The sequence below is a fragment of the Moschus berezovskii genome, chromosome 13 (assembly GCF_049115385.1).
Source record: "Moschus berezovskii isolate FMDL1 chromosome 13, NW_MosBer_1.0, whole genome shotgun sequence".
NCBI lineage: Eukaryota > Metazoa > Chordata > Mammalia > Artiodactyla > Moschidae > Moschus > Moschus berezovskii.
In genome coordinates, this window is record NC_142472.1 from 14,604,660 (window position 1) to 14,623,662 (window position 19,003).

At 39.9% G+C, this 19,003-nt stretch overlaps 1 protein-coding gene across 1 annotated transcript in view; it reads right to left on the minus strand.

The window, feature by feature from the left end:
* Window positions 1–19,003, minus strand: part of LOC148775805 (ATP-binding cassette sub-family C member 4-like) — a 142,490-nt gene that overhangs the window by 15,722 nt on the left and 107,765 nt on the right. The window contains exons 27-29 of the mRNA XM_088842647.1: window positions 18,765–18,854; window positions 6,027–6,199; window positions 5,480–5,585 (exon numbers count right to left, since the gene is read on the minus strand). Of these exons, the coding sequence (XP_088698773.1) occupies window positions 5,480–5,585; window positions 6,027–6,199; window positions 18,765–18,854 (369 nt within the window). The remainder of the gene's footprint in view (window positions 1–5,479; window positions 5,586–6,026; window positions 6,200–18,764; window positions 18,855–19,003) is intronic.

A 19,003-nucleotide genomic window follows, 5' to 3' on the forward strand; every position in this document is an offset into this window, starting at 1 on the left:
GAGATAAAGCCTGATGAGAAATGATGCCAATAATAGAGATAGAGCCCCACTTATTGACAAGTAGAGTTGCAAGGGGAAGATGTGTCATATCTCTGTTTCTGGTTGCCAGGGGATGACACAGGGACAGCTGTCCAAATTTGCATAGTGGGTCCCTCATTGGTAAAATGGGTGCCCATGATTTTCTAACTGGGCAACATGGCAAGTATTATCTGAAAATCCTTTCCTAGGTCTTGAAATAATAAATTAGTCTCTCACCAGTGGGATGATGAAGGCTGGCTCACGGTCACCTCCATAGTCACTTTCCCAAACCTGCTGCCTTTGCTCATAAGCTCTCCCCTCTTAGCATATCTCTTCTCCCCAACTATGCTTCTACCTCCGGATTAGTTATTCTCCTTTCAAAACCTGAGTGAAATCTTTTGGAATTTTTGAAGGAGGTTCATGGGGTCGCGGAGAGTCGGACACGACCGAGCGACTGAACTGAACTGAACTTTCTCTTCTGAAATGTTCTAATTGTAGCCATGCAGGCTTCTGAAAGAAATGTTCCATGAAGGTGAAAAATAGAATTTAAGTAAAACTCTAGTGAGGCGTGAGCTGTTTTGTGCTTTCCAGGTGGGGATGTTAGAACAGTTTCTGGTTTTGATTTCTCTGGGGAATATTCTACTGAGAAGAGGTTTGTGTTGAGGAAGAAACAAAAAACAAAATCATAAGATTGACTATAAACAAAAGAGGTGGAATCTGAGTTTCCTGTCCCCAGTTTTGGTTTTTCATCATTCATTTCCAAAGAATTCTCTAACTGCAGACAGTGAAAATGTTGACCACAGCCAACAATACTATTAATGCAAGTACAGATTGTCAGACGCTTCTTTGTTCATGCTTCTAGGGAGAATTTGGGTGACATGAAGACTTCAGTGTGCAGGACTTGGAGGCAACAGCTGTGCTATTGGCTGCAGAGAGAAAACTCTGAGGTTACAGAGATTTATAATCTTCTTACCAGGAGATATTGGTAAGTAAAAGACGCTTGTTCCTTGGAAGAAAAGTTATGACAAACCTAGACAGTGTATTAAAAAGTAGAGACATTGCTTTGCTGACAAAGGCCCGTATAGTCAAAGCTATGGTTTTTCCAGAAGTCATGTATGGGTATGAGAGTTGACCCATAAAGAACCTGGGTGCCAGCCTAAGAATTGATGCTTTTGAACTGTGGTGCTGGAGAAGACTCTTGAGAGTCCCTTGGACTGCAGGAGATCAAACCAGTCAATCCCAAAGGAAATCAACCCTGAATATTCACTGAAAGGACTGATGCTGCAGCTGAAGCCCCAATACTTTGGCCACCTGATGTGAAGAGCCAACTCACTGGAAAAGACCCTGATGATGGGAAAGATTGAGGGCAGGAGGAGAAGCAGATGACAGAAGGTGAGCTCTGGGAGATAGCGAAGGACAGGGAAGCCTGGCATACTGCAGTCCATGGGTTGCAAACAGCTGGACATGACTGAGTGAATGAACAACAAATCAGTAAGTAAAGCATTAAAAAATGAATGTATTTTGATAATATCAAGAAAGCTGACTGGTTCAGAGAATATAGATGTTCATATCCGCAGATCAGGTGCTGAATAATAACACTTTAGGAGTGACCAGGTGACATGTCCTCCAAATTCTCTCCTTCTTCAGTTTCCCTAACCAACCACACATTTCAAGCTAACAGTATTTCTAAGAATTAGATAACAAAAAGAATCTGCTACTATGAATGTCATTAATGCTATAATACCAAAAACCAAAAATAAATCTTCAGGGTACATTTAAGAGCAAAGAATTTAATTGAACAGACACTTAACTGAGCTGGAGACCAAGCCATCTTTCTGTTGCAATGTCTAAAGTCTGACAAAGGGCTTGAAACAGATACATTTCACAGCATCACTTATTTGTTACGGAAAAATGGTGCGTTGGGGGACAGTCTTTGAAATACAATGGTGAGAGGTAAGAACAATAAAGTGACAGGTAAAAACTAGAAATAAAAGGTTACTTTTCAAATTAGCATTCAAGAACACGAAATGAAGGACCAAGGATGCCTGAGGAAAACAAAATAGGAAAAACAAGAGATCTCTTCAAGAAAATTAGAGATTCCAAGGGAACATTTCATGCAAAGATGGGCTCGATAAAGGACAGAAATGGTATGGACCTAACAGAAGCAGAAGATATTAAGAAGAGATGGCAAGAATACACAGAAGAACTGTACAAAAAAGACCTTCACGACCAAGATAGTCACAATAACGTGATCACTGACCTAGAGCCAGACATCTTGGAATGTGAAGTCAAGTGGGCCTTAGAAAGCATCACTACGAACAAAGTTAATGGAGCTGAGGGAATTCCAGTTGAGCTATTTCGAACCTTGAAAGATGATGCTGTGAAAGTGCTGCACTCAATATGCCAGCAAATTTGGAAAACTCAGCAGTGGCCACAGGACTGGAAAAGGTCAGTCTTCATTCCAATCCCAAAGAAAGGCAAGGCCAAAGAATGCTCAAACTACTGCACAATTGCACTCATCTCACACACAAGTAAAGTCATGCTCAAAATTCTCCAAGCCAGGCTTCAGCAATACGTGAACTGTGAACTTCCAGATGTACAAGCTGGTTTTAGAAAAGGCAGAGGAACCAGAGATCAAATTGCCAACATCCGCTGGATCATGGAGAAAGCAAGAGAGTTCCAAAAAAACATCTATTTCTGCTTCATTGACTATGCCCAAGCCTTGACTGTGTGGATCACAATAAACTGTGGAACATTCTGAAAGAGATGGGAATACCAGACCACCTGACCTGCCTCTTGAGGAACCTGTATGTCGATCAGGAAGCAACAGTCAGAACTGGACATGGAACAACAGACTGGTACCAAATAAGAAAAGGAGTATGTCAAGGTTGTATATTGTCACCCTGCTTATTTAACTTATATGCAGAGTACATCATGAGGAACGCTGGGCTGGAAGAAGCACAAGCTGGAATCAAGATTGGGGGGAGAAATCTCAATAACCTCAGATATGCAGATGATATGACCCTTATGGCAGAAAGTGAAGAGGAACTAAAGAGCCTCTTGAGGAAAGTGAAAGAGGAGAGTGAAAAGGTTGGCTTGAAGCTCAACATTCAGAAAACAAAGATCATGGCATCTGGTCCCATCACTTCAATGGAAATAGATGGAAAACAGTGGAAACAGTGTCAGACTTTATTTTTCGGGGCTCCAAAATCACTGAGGATGCTGATTGTAGCCATGAAATTAAAAGACACTTACTCCTTGGAAGGAAACTTATGACCAACCTAGATAGCATATTAAAAAGCAGAGACATTACTTTGCCAACCAAGGTCCGTCTAGTCAAGGCTATGATTTTTCCCGTGTTCATGTATGGATGTGAGAGTTGGACTGTGAAGAAAGCTGATCGCTGAAGAATTGATGCTTTTGAATTCTGGTGCTGGAGAAGACTCTTGAGAGTCCCTTGGACTGCAAGGAGACCCAACAGTCCATTCTAAAGGAGATCAATCCTGGGTGTTCATTGGAAGGACTGATGCTAAGGCTGAAACTCCAATACTTTGGCCACCTCACGCGACGAGCTGACTCACTGGAAAAGACTCTGATGCTGGGTAGGATTGGGGGCGGGAGGAGAAGGGGACGACAGAGAATGAGATGGCTGGATGGCATCACCGACTCTGTGGACATGAGTTTGAGTGAACTCCGGGAGTTGGTGATGGACAGGGAGGCCTGGCGTCCTATGATTCATGGGGTTGCAAAGAGTCAGACATGACTGAGCGACTGAACTGAACTGAACTGAAAGGATGTCTGACACAAAACATTTCTAGAAATTAAGAGTCACTGTTGGGCAATCTTGAATGCCACCCCATCTCTCATGAAAGTCTGCAGGTAGAGCCTGCTTCCTACCGTGATGTCTAGTCCAGATAACCAGACACACTGCTTGGAGCCTAGAGCATCCTTTTGGTTGGGGACCCCCCCACTCCTGTCCTCTGCCTCCCCAGAGCTCACTTTTGTGCACGTCCAGCTTGGGGAGTGAGGCTACAGGCACTGCCTCAACGTTGACAGCCTGGTATCTACTCAGTGCCCCACTGATGATCCCTTCTGACAATGCATGTGAAGTAGGACAGGAGGTGATATTCCAGAAGCTGCCCAAGAAGTCAAAAGAGATGGTGCTATGTGGGTATTACTGACCACTCATTAGTGATTCCTGTTTTGTATGGACCATCAAAATACTTTAAAGTATCTTGCATTCCCTGAGATTATTTGCTGCCACAGTTTTTCCTTTGAGGAATGCTTATCTTATGTTTTAAAGCCACATCCCATTTCTCATTTATTGAAACTAAGCAAGCAACAGAGGGAAAGGACAAAGAAAGAGATAAAACAAAAAAGAGAAAAGGAATTGATGGAGGAAGGAAATAAAGCTAAGGGAGGAAATGTTAAATTCCTAAGGAAGAAAGAGTCAACCAAACCTGGAAGGAAGATACTAGGCAGATAACCAGAGACCAAAGCCTGGAGCTTGCCGCGTGTACAGAACAGAGCTATTGTGTGAGACTCTCTGGTTGTTTATTTAGCCTCTCATCCCTGATTTGCCTTTCCTTCCATACTCGGATCTGTGATGCAGAAGATCTGTCTCTGCAAGTCACTGCAACAGTTCAGAGACTCTTTTGCCAGGTGGCCTTTGTTAGGGCCAGTAGGGGGCACTAGATGGAGACTGAAGGTGGGAAACACAGCTAATGTTCTACCTGATTTTGCTACTAGCATCACCTCAGCACTGGGACCTGACTCCAGCACCCAGCTATTAGCACATGGAGAACCAGTCCCATGCTGCCCCCTCACAAACACAACCAACAACCAGGCAGTGACCTCTCCATAGAGGTCCGAGCATCAGTTCTTTAGGGCCTCTCTTCCGAGTTCTCAGGTCTGGAGATCTGTCCTAGGATATGGTAGCTGCTTTCTAAAATCGTTACCCAGTGTTTCATTTTTCTAGTCCTCTAATCCCTATGTAATAAATTTCTTATATTAAATCCTTTCAGTTAAAGTACTGCTTTTCTCACTAGGCCTTTTCTTCTCATGGACTCCTGAGAAATTCTACAACTTTAGCCATCAGCCTCCTGGCAGTCTAAATTAGAGGCTAATTTTTTGATAAGAGAATCCAAAAATGCTGAAACTTCTATGACATAGTGAAAATGACTGTGTTCTACACCACTAAAATATGGAGCTCCAATATTTTAATCATTGGCCATCATAAAAAATGACAATTCAAATAAACTTTTAATATGAAAAATATAAGATCACTGGATATATTATTTAATAATGCATTCTAAAAGTATAGTTAAGTACTTCAGTAATGTTCAGGAATGAGAGAAGAAACTAAGAGAAAAACTAATGGACGTTCCTATCAAATTTTACATGGAAGGATACATTGAAAATTGAACATAAATGGAAACAACTAAAATGGTGAGGGTCTTACCATTATCCATTCACAGTCAATAACAGTGCTCAACCTGTGTGCAATGGTCAGCACAGTGCACTGGGCAAATCGCTCATGAATTTTTTTTTGTATTAACTCATCAGTTCTAGAAACAAAGAAGTTGATTTAGTTCAGTAAAGACAGGAAAAGCAGACTTAAGCATTAAAAATATCCTATGATATTTTTATAATGTTTTTAAAAATCAAAACTTTAACATATAGTCTTGTTCCTAAAAAACTAAGTATAAAAGTCTACTTAGAAATTTACTATTTTTCATAAAATAATGGAAAATTAGTCTTCTCTCAAAATTGCTGGAAACAATCAGGAGCTGGATTTAGGAATTCAGCTCTCTTAGGATGCTTCACAACAACATTAACACCATATAACATGTCTTGGTTTTTTTCCTTTGTTTTCTGGAATTAATATTATCAATATATATCCATGAGGCCAAAAGAGCACTTAAAAACATTTCGAAGATTCACTAAATGGTTTCCATTTGCCACATTTACAAGTCAGATTCAAGATTTCCTGGGGCTCAGCTCCATACCTTGGATCCACGTATGATGTGGCTTTGTCAATAATCAATATCCGATTCTTCCTGAGAATAACCCTGGCAAGGCACACCAGTTGTTTCTGACCAACACTCAAGTTCAATCCAGATTCTGCTAATTCAGTATTCATTTTAGCAGAAAGACCTTCGATGGATTCTTTGAGTTGTACCTGCGGATACAGAAAGAATGACATTTTTCTAAGCAAACTGCTACTGAGGTAGACAAGCCTCTTAGACATTAGAGCTTTGACATCCTCGGGACTTCTTACGTATCTTACATGTACAGACAGGTGATGGAGTGAGCGCCTTCCAATGAGTGTTCACTGAGAAAGATGGAGTCAACTCAGGGCAGAAAGATCTTAGTGTCCCCCAGTCCCACCACAGGATATCCACCAGAAACCCCACCTAGGGGTTAGTTAAGGAAGTTTCTCAAAAAGTGAAGTTATTTCTCCCAATGTGATTTAAACAGAAAACTTAAAAGGATCTTTATGGTTGAGTCAAGTTTCCCAAAGTACATTTTGCATAGGAGTTGGTACACTAAAGAAAAACTTTCCAAAATTTTACAGAAATCTCATTCTCTGAAGATGTAAGCTTATTGGCCCTTTACTATTTTCTAAAGTTTAATATATGCAAGTTTAAGCAATGGCAAACTGCCCCTTATACATTAGTAATCCTGGAACCCATTCTGATGATGGTTCTTTCCCAAGTTTAATCCTATAAATAGTGGACCAATCAAGTGCATTTTCTTCAGTGTCATAAATGCATTATAGTGAATGAAAACACATGAAAAATAAAACACAATATCTTATTTCCCCCAGCATACGGATACGGGTTATTGTCATCCAGTCACTGAGTCGTGCCCAACACTTTGCAACCCCATGCACAGCAGCACACCAGGGTTCCTTGTCCTTCACTATTGCTTGGATTTTGCTCAAAATCAGGTCCATTAACTTGATGATGCCATCCAACCATCTTGTCCTCTTTTGTGCTCTTATCCACCTGTCCTCCATCTTTCCCAGCATCAGGGTCTTTTCCTGATGTGAAGAGAGTCATCTCTTCACATCAGGTGGCCAAAGTATTGGAGCTTTAGCTTCATCATCAGTCCTTCCAAGGAAAATTCAGGGTTGATTTCCTTTAGGACTGACTCGTTTGATCTCCTTGCTGTCCAAGGGACTCTCAACAATCTTCTCCAGAACAAACGCATCAGTTCTTCAGCCCTCAGCCTTCTTTATGGTCCAACTCTCACACTGGTACATGACTACTGGGAAAACCATAGGTTTGACTACATGGACTTTGTCAGCAAAGTGATGTCTCTGTGTTTTAATATTCTGTCTAGGTTTGTTATAACTCCTTTTCCCAAGAGCAAGCATCTTTTAATTTCATGACTGCAGTCACCATCTGCAGTGATTTTGGAAATAAGTCTGTCATTGTTTCACCTGTTCCCCATCTACTGCAATGAAGTGATGAGACAGGATGCAATGGTCTTAGTTTCTTGAATATTGAGTTTTAAGCCAGCTTTTTCACACTCCCTTTTCACTTTTATCAAGAGGCTCTTTAGTTCCTCTTCACTTTCTATGATTAGGGTGGTGTCATCTGCATATCTGAGGTTATTGATATTTCTCCCAGCAATCTTGATGCAAGCTTGTGCTTCATCAAGCCCAGCATTTCGCATGATGTACTCTGCATATAAGTCAAATAAGCAAGGTGACCATATATAGCCTTGGCGTACTCCTTTTCCAATTTGGAACCAGTCCAAATTGTTGCTTTGGAACCAGGTGTTTTATGTCTGGTTCTAACTGTTGCTTCTTGACTTGCATACAGGTTTCGCAGGAAACAGGTAAGGTGGTCTGGTATTCCTATCTCTTTAAGAATTTTCCAGTTTGTTGTGATCCACACAGTCAAAGAAGTAGTCAATGAAGCAGATGTTTTTTTGGAGTTCTGTTGCTTTTTTGATGATCCAATTTGATCTGGATGTTGGCAATTTGATCTCTGGTTCCTCTGGCTTTTCTAAATACAGTTTGTACATTTGGAAGTTCTTGATTCATGTACCATTGAAGCCTAGCATGAAGGATTTTGAGTAGTACTTTGCTAGCATGTGAAATGAGTGCAATTGTGTGGTAATGTAAACATTCTTTGGCACTGCCCTTCTTTGGGATGGGAATGAAGACTGACTTTTTCCAGTCCTGTGGCCACTGCTGAGTCTTCCAAATTTGCTAGCATATTGAGTGCAGCACTTTCACAGCATCATTTTTAGGATTTTAAATAGATCAGCTGAAATTCTGTCACCACTAGCTTTTTTCATCATGATGCTTTCTAAAGCCCACCTGACTTCACGTTCCAGGATGTCTGTCTGTAAGTGAGTGATCACATCATTGTAGCTATTTGGGTCATTAAGACCTTTTTCTAAAACAGTCCTTCCATGTATCCTTGCCACCACTTCTTAATCTATCCTGCTTCTGTTAGGTCCATGCCGTGTCTCCACTTTATTGTGCCTATCCTTGCAGGAAATGTTCCCTTGGTATTGCAAATTTTGTTGAAAAAAATCTCTGGTCTTTCCTTTTCTATTGTTTTCCTCTATTTCTTTGCATTGATCACTTAGGAAGGCTTTCTTATCTCTCTGTGCTATTCTTTGGAACTCTTCATTGAGATGGGTATATCTGTCATTTTCTCCTTTGCCTTTAGCTTCTCTTCTTTTCTCAGCTATTGTAGGCTTTCCCAGACAACCATTTTGTCTTGTTGTATTTCTTTTTCTTGGGGATGGTTTTGTTCACCACCTCCTGTAGAGTGTTACAAACCTCTGTCCATAGATCTTAAGGTACTTCAGAATTAATCCCTTGAATCTACTTGTCACTTCCACTGTATAATTTGTAAGGGATTTGTTTTAGGTCATATCGGAGTTGCCTTGTGTTTTCCCCTACTTTCTTCAATTTAAGCCTGAGTTTGGCAACAAGGAGTTCATGATCTGAGCCACAGTCAGCTGCCGTCTTGTTTTTGCTGACTGTACAGAGCTTTTCCATCTTTGGCTGCAATGAATATAATCAATCTGATTTTGGTATTGACCATCTGGTGATGTCCATGTGTAGAGTTGTCTCTTGTGTTGTTGGAAGAGGGTGTGTGCTATGACCAGAACGTTCTCTCGGCAAAACTCTGTTAGCCTTTGCCCTGCTTCATTTTGTACTCTAAGGCCAAACTTGCCTATTACTTCAGTTATCTCTTGATTTCCTACATTCACATTTCAGTCCCCTTTGATTAAGAAGACATCTTTCTTGGATTTAGTTCTAGAAAGGCTTCTAGCTCTTCATCGAACTGTTCAACTTCAGCTTTTTTTACCATTAGTGGTTGGGGCATAGACTTGGATTACAGTGATACTGAATGGTTTCCCTTGAAAATGAACTGAGATCATTCTGTCATTTTTGAGATTGCAACAAAGTACTCCATTTTAGATTCTTTTGTTGACTATTTTTTTGCAGCCAAACAAAAATAAATTGGAGATTTGAAGCCACGCAGCCTGGGCATAAGTCTTGTCTGCCTGTGCCAACAGGACAAGTTCCTGAACCTACTCTATCTTATCTTCCTAAACTCTAAGTAAGACTATAATATCATAATTATAAAGGTGTGTACAACCCCACGTCCAAGTAGCAGCAGTTGCGCGGGCATAGGAGGGCCGAGAGGAGCTACTCCATGTTCAAGGTCAGGAGGGGCATCCAAGGTAAGGAGCAGTGACTGCGCTTTGAGCAGCCGTGAAGAGATACCCCACAACCAAGGTAAGAGAAACCCAAGTAAGATGGTAGGTATTGCGAGAGGGCATCAGAGGGCAGACACACTGAAATCATAATCATAGAAAACTAGTCAATCTGATCACACGGACCACAGCCTTATCTAACTCAATGAAACTAAGCCATGCCATGTGGGGCCACCCAAGCTGGGCGGGTCATGGTGGAGAGGTCTGACAGAATGTGGTCCACTGGAGAAGGGAATGGCAAACAAATATTCTTGCATTGAGAACCCCATGAACAGTATGAAAAGGCAAAATGATAGGATATTGAATGAGGAACTCCCCAGGTCAGTAGGTGCCCAATATGCTACTGGAGATCAGTGGAGAAATAACTCCAGAAAAGAATGGACAGATGGAGCCAAAGCAAAAACAATACCCAGTTGTGGATGTGACTGGTGAAAAAAACAAGGTCCGATGCTGTAAAGAGCAATATTGCATAGGAAGCTGGAATGTTAGGTCCATGAATCAAGGCAAATTGGAATTGGTCAAACAGGAGATGGCAAGAGTGAATATAGACATTCTAGGAATCGACTGAAGTGACTTAGCAGCAGCAGCAGCAGGAATCAGTGAACTAAAATGGACTGGAATGGGAGAATTTAACTCAGATGACCATTATATCTACTACTGCGAGCAGGAATCCCTTAGAAGAAATGGAGTAGCCATCATGGTCAACAAAAGAGTCCGAAATGCAGTACTTGGATGCAATCTCAAAAATGACAGAATGATCTCTGTTTGTTTCCAAGGCAAACCATTCAATATTACAGTAATCCAAGACTATGCCCCAACCAGTAACGCTTAAGAAGTCGAAGTGGAGTAGTTCTATGAAGACCTAAAAGACCTTTTAGAACTAACACCCAAAAAGATGTCCTTTTCATTATTGGAGACTGGGATGCAAAAGTAGGAAGTCAAGAAACACCTGGAGTAACAGGCAAATTTGGCCTTGGAGTACGGAATGAAGCAGGGCAAAGGCTAACAGAGTTTTGCCAAGAGAACACACTGGTCATAGCAAACATCCTCTTCCAACAATACAAGAGAAGACTCTATACATGGACATCACCAGATGGTCAAGACAAAAATCAGATCAATTATATTCTTTGCAGCCAAAGATGGAGAAACTCTATACAGTTAGCAAAACAAAGACCAGGAGCTGACTGCGGCTCAGATCATGAACTCCTTATTGCCAAATTCCGACTTAAATTGAAGAAAGTAGGGAAAACCACTAGACCATTCAGATATGACCTCAATCAAATCCCTTATGATTATACAGTGGAAGTGAGAAATAGATTTCAGGGACTAGATCTGATAGAGTGCCTGATGAACTATGGACGGAGATTTGTGACATTGTACAGGAGATAGGGATCAAGACCATCCCCATGGAAAAGAAATGCAAAAAAGCCAAATGGCTGTCTGGGGAGGCCTTAAAAATAGCTGTGAAAAGAAGAGAAGAGAAAAGCAAAGGAGAAAAGGAAAGATATAAGCATCTGAATGCAGAGTTCCAAAGAATAAGCCTTCCTCAGCGATCAATGCAAAGAAATAGACGAAAACAACAGAATGGGAAAGACTAGATATCTCTTCAAGAAAATGAGAGATTCCAAAGGAACATTTCATGGAAAAATGGGCTCGATAAAGGACAGAAATGGTATGGACCTAACAGAAGCAGAAGATATTAAGAAGAGGTGGCAAGAATACACAGAAGAACTGTACAAAAAAGATCTTCACGACCAAGGTAATCACGATAACGTGATCATTGACCTAGAACCAGACATCTTGGAATGTGAAGTCAAGTGGGCCTTAGAAAGCAACACTACAAACAAAGCTAGTGGAGGTGATGGATTCCAAATGAGCTATTTCAAATCCTGAAAGATGATGCTGTGAAAGTGCTGCACTCAATATGCCAGCAATTACGAAAACTCAGTAGTGACCACAGGACTGGAAAAGGTCAGTCTTCATTCCAATCCCAAAGAAAGGCAATGCCAAAGAATGCTCAAACTACTGCACAATTGCACTCATCTCACACGCTAGTAAAGTCATGCTCAAAATTCTCCAAGCCAGGCTTCAGCAATACGTGAACTGTGAACTTCCAGATGTACAAGCTGGTTTTAGAAAAGGCAGAGGAACCAGAGATCAAATTGCCAACATCCACTGGATCATGGAAAAAGCAAAGAGTTCCAGAAAAACATCTATTTCTGCTTCATTGACTATGCCAAAGCCTTTGACTGTGTGGATCACAATACACTTTGGAAAATTCTGAAAGAGATGGGAATACAAGACTACCTGACCTGCCTCTTGAGAAACCTGTATACAGGTCAGGAAGCAACAGTTAGAATTCAACATGGAACAGCAGACTGGTTCTAAATAGGAAAAAGAGTACGTCAACGTTGTATATTGTCACCCTGCTTATTTAACTTATATGCAGAGTACATCATGAGGAACGCTGGGCTGGAAGAAGCACAAGCCGGAATCAAGATTGCGGGGAGAAATCTCAATAACCTCAGATATGCAGAAGACACCACCCTTATGGCAGAAAGTGAAGAGGAACTCAAAAGTCTCTTGATGAAAGGGAAAGAGGAGAGTGAAAAGGTTGGCTTGAAGCTCAACATTCAGAAAACTAAGATCATGGCTCTGGTTCCATCACTTCATGGCAAATAGATGGGGAAACAGTGGGAACAGTGTCAGACTTTATTTTTTGGTCTCCAAAATCACTGCAGATGCTGATTTCAGCCATGAAATTAAAAGACACTTACTCCTTGGCAGGAAAGTTATGACCAACCTAGATAGCATATTCAAAAGCAGAGACATTACTTTGCCAACAAAGGTCCATCTAGTCAAGGCTATGGTTTTTCCCGTGGTCATGTATGGTTGTGAGAGTTGGACTGTGAAGAAAGCTGATCGCCGAAGAATTGATGCTTTTGAACTGTGGTGTTGGAGAAGACTCTTGAGAGTCCCTTGGACTGCGATGAGATCCAACCAGTCCATCCTAAAGGAGATCAATCCTGGGTGTTCATTGATAGGACTGATGCTAAAGCTGAAACTCCAATACTTTGGCCACCTCATGCGACGAATTGACTCACAGGAAAAGACTCTGATGCTGGGAGGAATTGGGGGCAGGAGGAGAAGGGGACGGCAGAGGATGAGATTGCTGGATGGCATCACTGTTTCAATGGACGTGAGTTTGAGTGAACTCCAGGAGTTGGTGATGGACAGGGTAGCCTGGTGTGCTACAATTCATGGGGTTGCAAATAGTCGGACATGATTGAGCAACTGAACTCAACTGAACTATACCTCTTAACATTGTTAAGGATATTAAATGTGTCAGTGCATGCAGAATTTGTAACAGATCAATAGATATTGCCCATGATTAATAATGCTATCAGCTTGCCCCTCCTCATGCTCTGCTTCACTTTCCTCTTTGCACATATCAGCACTATTTTGTTACATATGCACTGGCTTGATTTTCAACTTTTCCTGGAGAATTCCAGCTTCAGAAGGACAGACATTTTGTGTCTTGATGACTGTGACAGCCCCAGAATGTGCAGCATTGCCTAACAAGCTCTTAGTAGATATTGGTTGGCTGAAGGTGGGCTTCCCTGGTGGCTCAGTGGTAAAGAGTCCACCTGCCAAACAGGAGACTTGAGTTCGATCTTGGGTGAGATCCCCTAGCTAAGGAAATTGCAACCCACTCCAATATTCTTGACTGAGAAATCCCATGGACAGAGGAGCATGGTGAGCTACAGTTCATGGGGTTGCAGAAGAGTCAGATGCGACAAACAGCAACAACTTGAATAAAGACATAAGTGACTCTAATTGCATGACATAACTGTTCCTATTAATTAGAAACTAAATGCATATGGATAAATAATTTATATCTAACACTGTTTTCTTAGTAAGTGTAGTTGTAAAAAGGATATATTCTTATAACAATTAACTGACTCCAAGATATCACATCATACTTTAAACAGATGAAAGCACTGAAAATGTTATAATTTAAGGAAAATAGAACAAATAACTACTATTCAAAACTATACATCTCAGTCTAGAATACCTCAGATTGTTTTTGAGCTTGGGAAAATAACAGAATACAGCAAAACTGGAAAATAATAAACTGGACTTATACGGCACCCTGTTCCATCATCACTGTGTGCACTATGTGTGGTAGGTACTCACACCCCTCACAGCGGGTGAACACAGAGGTCAGGTGGTTTCCACATCTTGTGGAACTTTCTTACTTTTCAAAGAGAAAATCTAGTGTGGGCCAGGAGACACTGAAATGCAATAAACAGATGGGGAAGAGCTTTTTCCCAGAGCAGGGCCAGCAGTAAAGGAAGTTCACCTGACACAAGGCCCCGGGAAATGGACATGTGACCTGTCTCCACTGCAAGGACTGAAGCACATGGTTCCTGATGCACAGGCTGCTGACGCCCAGGTCTCTGCATCTTGGTTTCCTGTGTGATGAGACACACTTGTGTCCTAACAGAGACGCTATCAATGTCGGACATTTAACTGCATGATTTCTTCCCAGTTTTGACAGGACATTTTTGTTATTGTTTAGTTGCTAAGTCATGGACCTTATGGACTGTAGCCCACCAGGTTTCTCTGCCCATGGGATTTCCCAGGCAATAATATTGGAACGGGTTACCATTTCCTCCTCTAGGGAATCTTCCCAACTCAGGGATCAATCCCACTTCTCCCCGACTGCAGGCAGACGCTTTATCACTGAGCAACTGGGGAAGCCCCCATATTCTATCTTTAATTCCAAATCCCAATATCTAAGGTATTTTGGTTTTACTTTTTAACAGAAGCAACACATCAATGATTCACTTCCAGAGTTCTATCTACTATGACCTTTTAACCTCTGAGTGATAAAGTGCTTCATCCTTAGGCACTACTCATGTTATATTTTTGGAGCTGCCATTGCTTTTTAGCACCCCAATAGCGCTAATTTCTGATGAACTTTTATCAGTTTACCGTAAGTTGGCAAGTTTTCAGTACATGAAAAATGTATTTCAGCATATTTAGAAAAATAAACAAAATGATACAGGCAGCATCCATAGGACTGTCTTCCTTCTGAATGTCCATCTCTGCCAAGAAAGAAGGAGGAAACAGAACTAGAGGACCTTAAAAAATTTCTAAGCCATCTTTTCCTTTTAACTGAAGTTCATAAAGAGGAAAGCATAGTGGTTCCCTCCTATTCATTCTCAGGTTAACTCTGTGAGTTTGGGTTCACATATCCAGTTAGGCATCATACACAAGTTAATAAATAGGGGTTTTGGTTCACTTAAAAACTGACTTCATTGATTTAGTGATACCTCTTGATGAGGGTGAAGGAGGAGTGAAAAAGTTGGCTTAAAACTCAACATTAATAAAACTAAGATCATGGCATCCAGTCCCATCCTTTCACAGCAAATAAAAGAGGAAAAGATAGAAGCAGTGACAGATTTCCTCTTCTCGGGCTCTAAAATCAGTACAGATGGTAACTGTAGCCTTGAAATTAGAAGATGATTGCTTCTTGGCAGGAAAGCTATGACAAAACTAAACAGTGTGTTAAAAAGCAAAGATATCACTTTGCTGACAAAGGTCCGTATAATCAAACCTATGATCTTTCCAATGGTCATGTACAGATGCGAGAGCTGGACAATAACAGAGCACTGAAGAATCGATGCTTTTGAAATGTGGTACTGGAGTTGAGAGTCCCTTGGAGAACAAGGAGATCAAACTAGTCAATCTTAAAGGAAATCAACCCTAAATATTCTCTGGAAAGACTAATGCTGAAGCTGAAGCTCCAGTATTTTGGCCACCTGATGCAAACAGCTGACTCATTGGAAAAGACCCTGATGCTGGGAAACAATGAAGGCAGAAGGAGAAGAGGGAGACAGAGGATGAGATGGCTGGATGGCATCATCTGTTCAATGGACATGAACTTGGGTAAACTCCAGGAGATGATGAGGGACAGGGAAGCCTGGCCCGCTGTAGTCCATCGGGTCACAAAGAGTCAGAGGTGACTTAGCAACTGAACAACAATAACTTAGGGTGATAAATCACCCCTTTATCCAGATCCTCTAGGAATTATTTCTTTATCACATTTGTATGTTTTTCAATGAATGATTTGGTAAGTTTCCTTTTAAAATAGTCATAAGGGTAGCTATGGTTCAGACATCCTGGGAAATAACTATTTCCCAGATATCCTGAAAAATGATATTATGGGTGTGATTTCAGATTAGATGCTGTGACCTAATGTAGAACTTAATGCTCCTGTAATGCATTTTTGCTTCTGTACTTTGCTTGCTGCTCGTAAAACCAAAGTTACTCCATTTTAAGATACGGTTGTTTTTAAGTAAAGATTCCTAAAATTGTTTTTGAAAAAATAAACAAATAAATAAATATTTCATTTGGCCTTAAATAAATAAAATAGTTATAAGGAATCAATTCCTAGAGAAACATAATGTTGGGATGATTTCTCTAAGTGATATCACCAAAATTAACAGGGTTAATTCCAGAAGCAATACATGGAAACCACACACTTGACTCTGTTAAATAAACTCACATTTCTTTTTACAGAAAGTTCCAAATGTAGTTTAAATAGAAGTAGATCTTAGTATTATCTACTACTTCAGCATTTTAATAATTTAGATTGCCTCTCTATCCATGGAACAGTATGTTCTAAAATTCTAGAGTAATGCTACCTGAGAATCTGTGAAAAAAAGGTCTCAATCTGGGAAACAAATAGGAAAATAATTTACCAATACTTCCAGTTTTTTTTTTTTAGATGTGTCCCAATTTCATCATTAAATTTGTCCTATGAATTCAAGAGTAGTGGGTCATCCTATCGTTCTTTGCCTTTTATGGTTAAATGCTCTTCACACCTCTTCTCTTGTAGAATTTTACTGTAAAAGACTCACAAACTTAAATGAAATCAGAGGTGCACTGCTTTTCGGGGAGGGGAAGGTGAAGCAATCGACCCAATTTAAGAAAACAAAATCCACATGCTGCTGAAAAGCAGGGTGGGTGTATAAAGACTCAGTGGTGACATCCTTCAGAAACCAGAATTACTGGCTGGAAATGGTCATACCTCCAAATCTGCCTGCTCACAGTCAAGGCTCACCTGCATATTACAGATTTCAGAGCTTCCCTGGAAGGGTGACAGTAAATGACAAACACACCAATTCAAACCAACATGAACAATCAATCTCTCAGATTTGTCTAACAACAACAACAAAGATTTTTAAAAAATACACCACACTTCTCTGAAATGAAAAGATCAATCAAACATTTAGTAGTTACTTAGGTTGAGTGTTTTCCCTGTGTTTTCCTCTAACAGTCTTATAGTATCTGGTCTTACATTTAGGTTTTCAACCCTCTTTGAGTTTATTTTTGTATATGGTATTAAGGAGTGGTATTTTACACACAGCTGTCCAGTTTTCCCACACCACTTACTGAAGAGACTGTCTTTTTTCCATTGTATATTCTCGCCCGCTTTTTCATAGATTAGGTGACCATCGGTGTGTGAGTTCATCTCTGGGCTCTCTAGCCTGTTCCATCGATCTGTATTTCTATTTTTGTGCCAGCACCATACCATCTTGATTACTCTAGCCCTATATTAAACTGGCCAAAAATTTCAATTAAGTGTTTCCATAAAATCTTATGTAACAAACTTTTTGGCCAACTCAATAATATATTCTGAAGTCAGGGAACCTAATTTCTCCAGCTTCATTTTTCTTTCTTAAGACTGCTTTGGCTACTTGGGATCTTTTGTGTTTCCATTAAAACTGTAAAATTTTTGGCTCTAATTCTATGAAAAATGCCATTGGTAATTTGACAGGGATTGTATTGAATCTGTAGATTCTTTGGGTAGTATAGTCATTTTCACAATATTGTTTCTTCCAATCCAAGAACATGGTATATCCCTCCATCAGTTTTGTGTCATCTTTTGTCAGTATCTTGTAGTTTTATGAGTACAGGTCTTTTGTCTCCTTAGGTAGGTTTCTTCCTAGGTATTTAATTCTTTCTGTTGCAATGGCAAATGAGATTGTTTTATCAATTTCTCTTTCTGATCTTTCATCATTAATGTATAGGAATGCTCATTCTTACTTTTTAAAAGCAAAAGACTATGTATGGCTAAACTACTACAATATTGCAATTAGTCTGCAATTAAAATAAATAAATTAAAAAAAGAAGTCTAGGGTTTCTGCCATTTGTAGAACTTATTTGTAAAAGGAGTGCAAATACGCAGAATAGTTTGTATTAAAATACTAACTGGCAGCAACTTAATAGTCAAATTTTTTTTTCATGCAAGGGTGAGGAAATTCTAAGGACTGGGACATGGGAAAACATGGCACAAATAACAGAAAATTCTCTAGAAATGAACCAACCAACCCATATAAAAACTGAGCAGATGTTCCAGGATTCTGTTATCTGCATTAATGCTACAGCATTAAAATGACATAATTGCTAATAAATAATCATCATTAATTCCGACTATATAATTTATCTTTATAAACACTTTCCTATGAAACTTCTACAGTTTATTAGTAGGATCTTGTTTATATCTTTTAGTTAATAAGGAAAAACTACTGTTGTCTCCACTTAGTAGATGTTTCCTAAGACCACAGGAATAAAATGAATATTGGAGTGTAATGGAATAATTAATTCCCTAGGTCACTAGTAGAATTTGATCCCACAGTTTTAACATCTAATTGAGTGCTCTGCTAAGGACAAGATAATGTGTCTATTTGTTCAGGGTTCTAGGGAAATAGCTAAAGTGAAAACATGTCGCATTACATTGTTGATTTTCATCATCATCAATACACACATTTTTAAGCACACCCATGTCATTAGTGTTTTCCTAGGAGGTTACCGAAGTCAGTGAAACTGATACGCTCCCCTTAATTATCTGCAATGCTCTAAATGTAAACACACAGATACTCATGCTAACAAGTTAATTACAGTTACCATTAATAAATTACCTCTTCTAAGGCATTCCACAGTTCGTTATCCGTATGCTCATTAAAGGGATCCAGATTTTTCCTCATTGTTCCAGTGAGTAAAACAGGTTCCTAAATACCCCAAAACAGAGAATGTTATTACCTTAACCTCTTTTCATTTTATTCCAATGTGTACAGACTGTCAAAATTAAAATAAAACAACATCTAAATTCATTAATTATTCATTATAAAGTTGCAAATGTATGTTTACAAAACAGTAT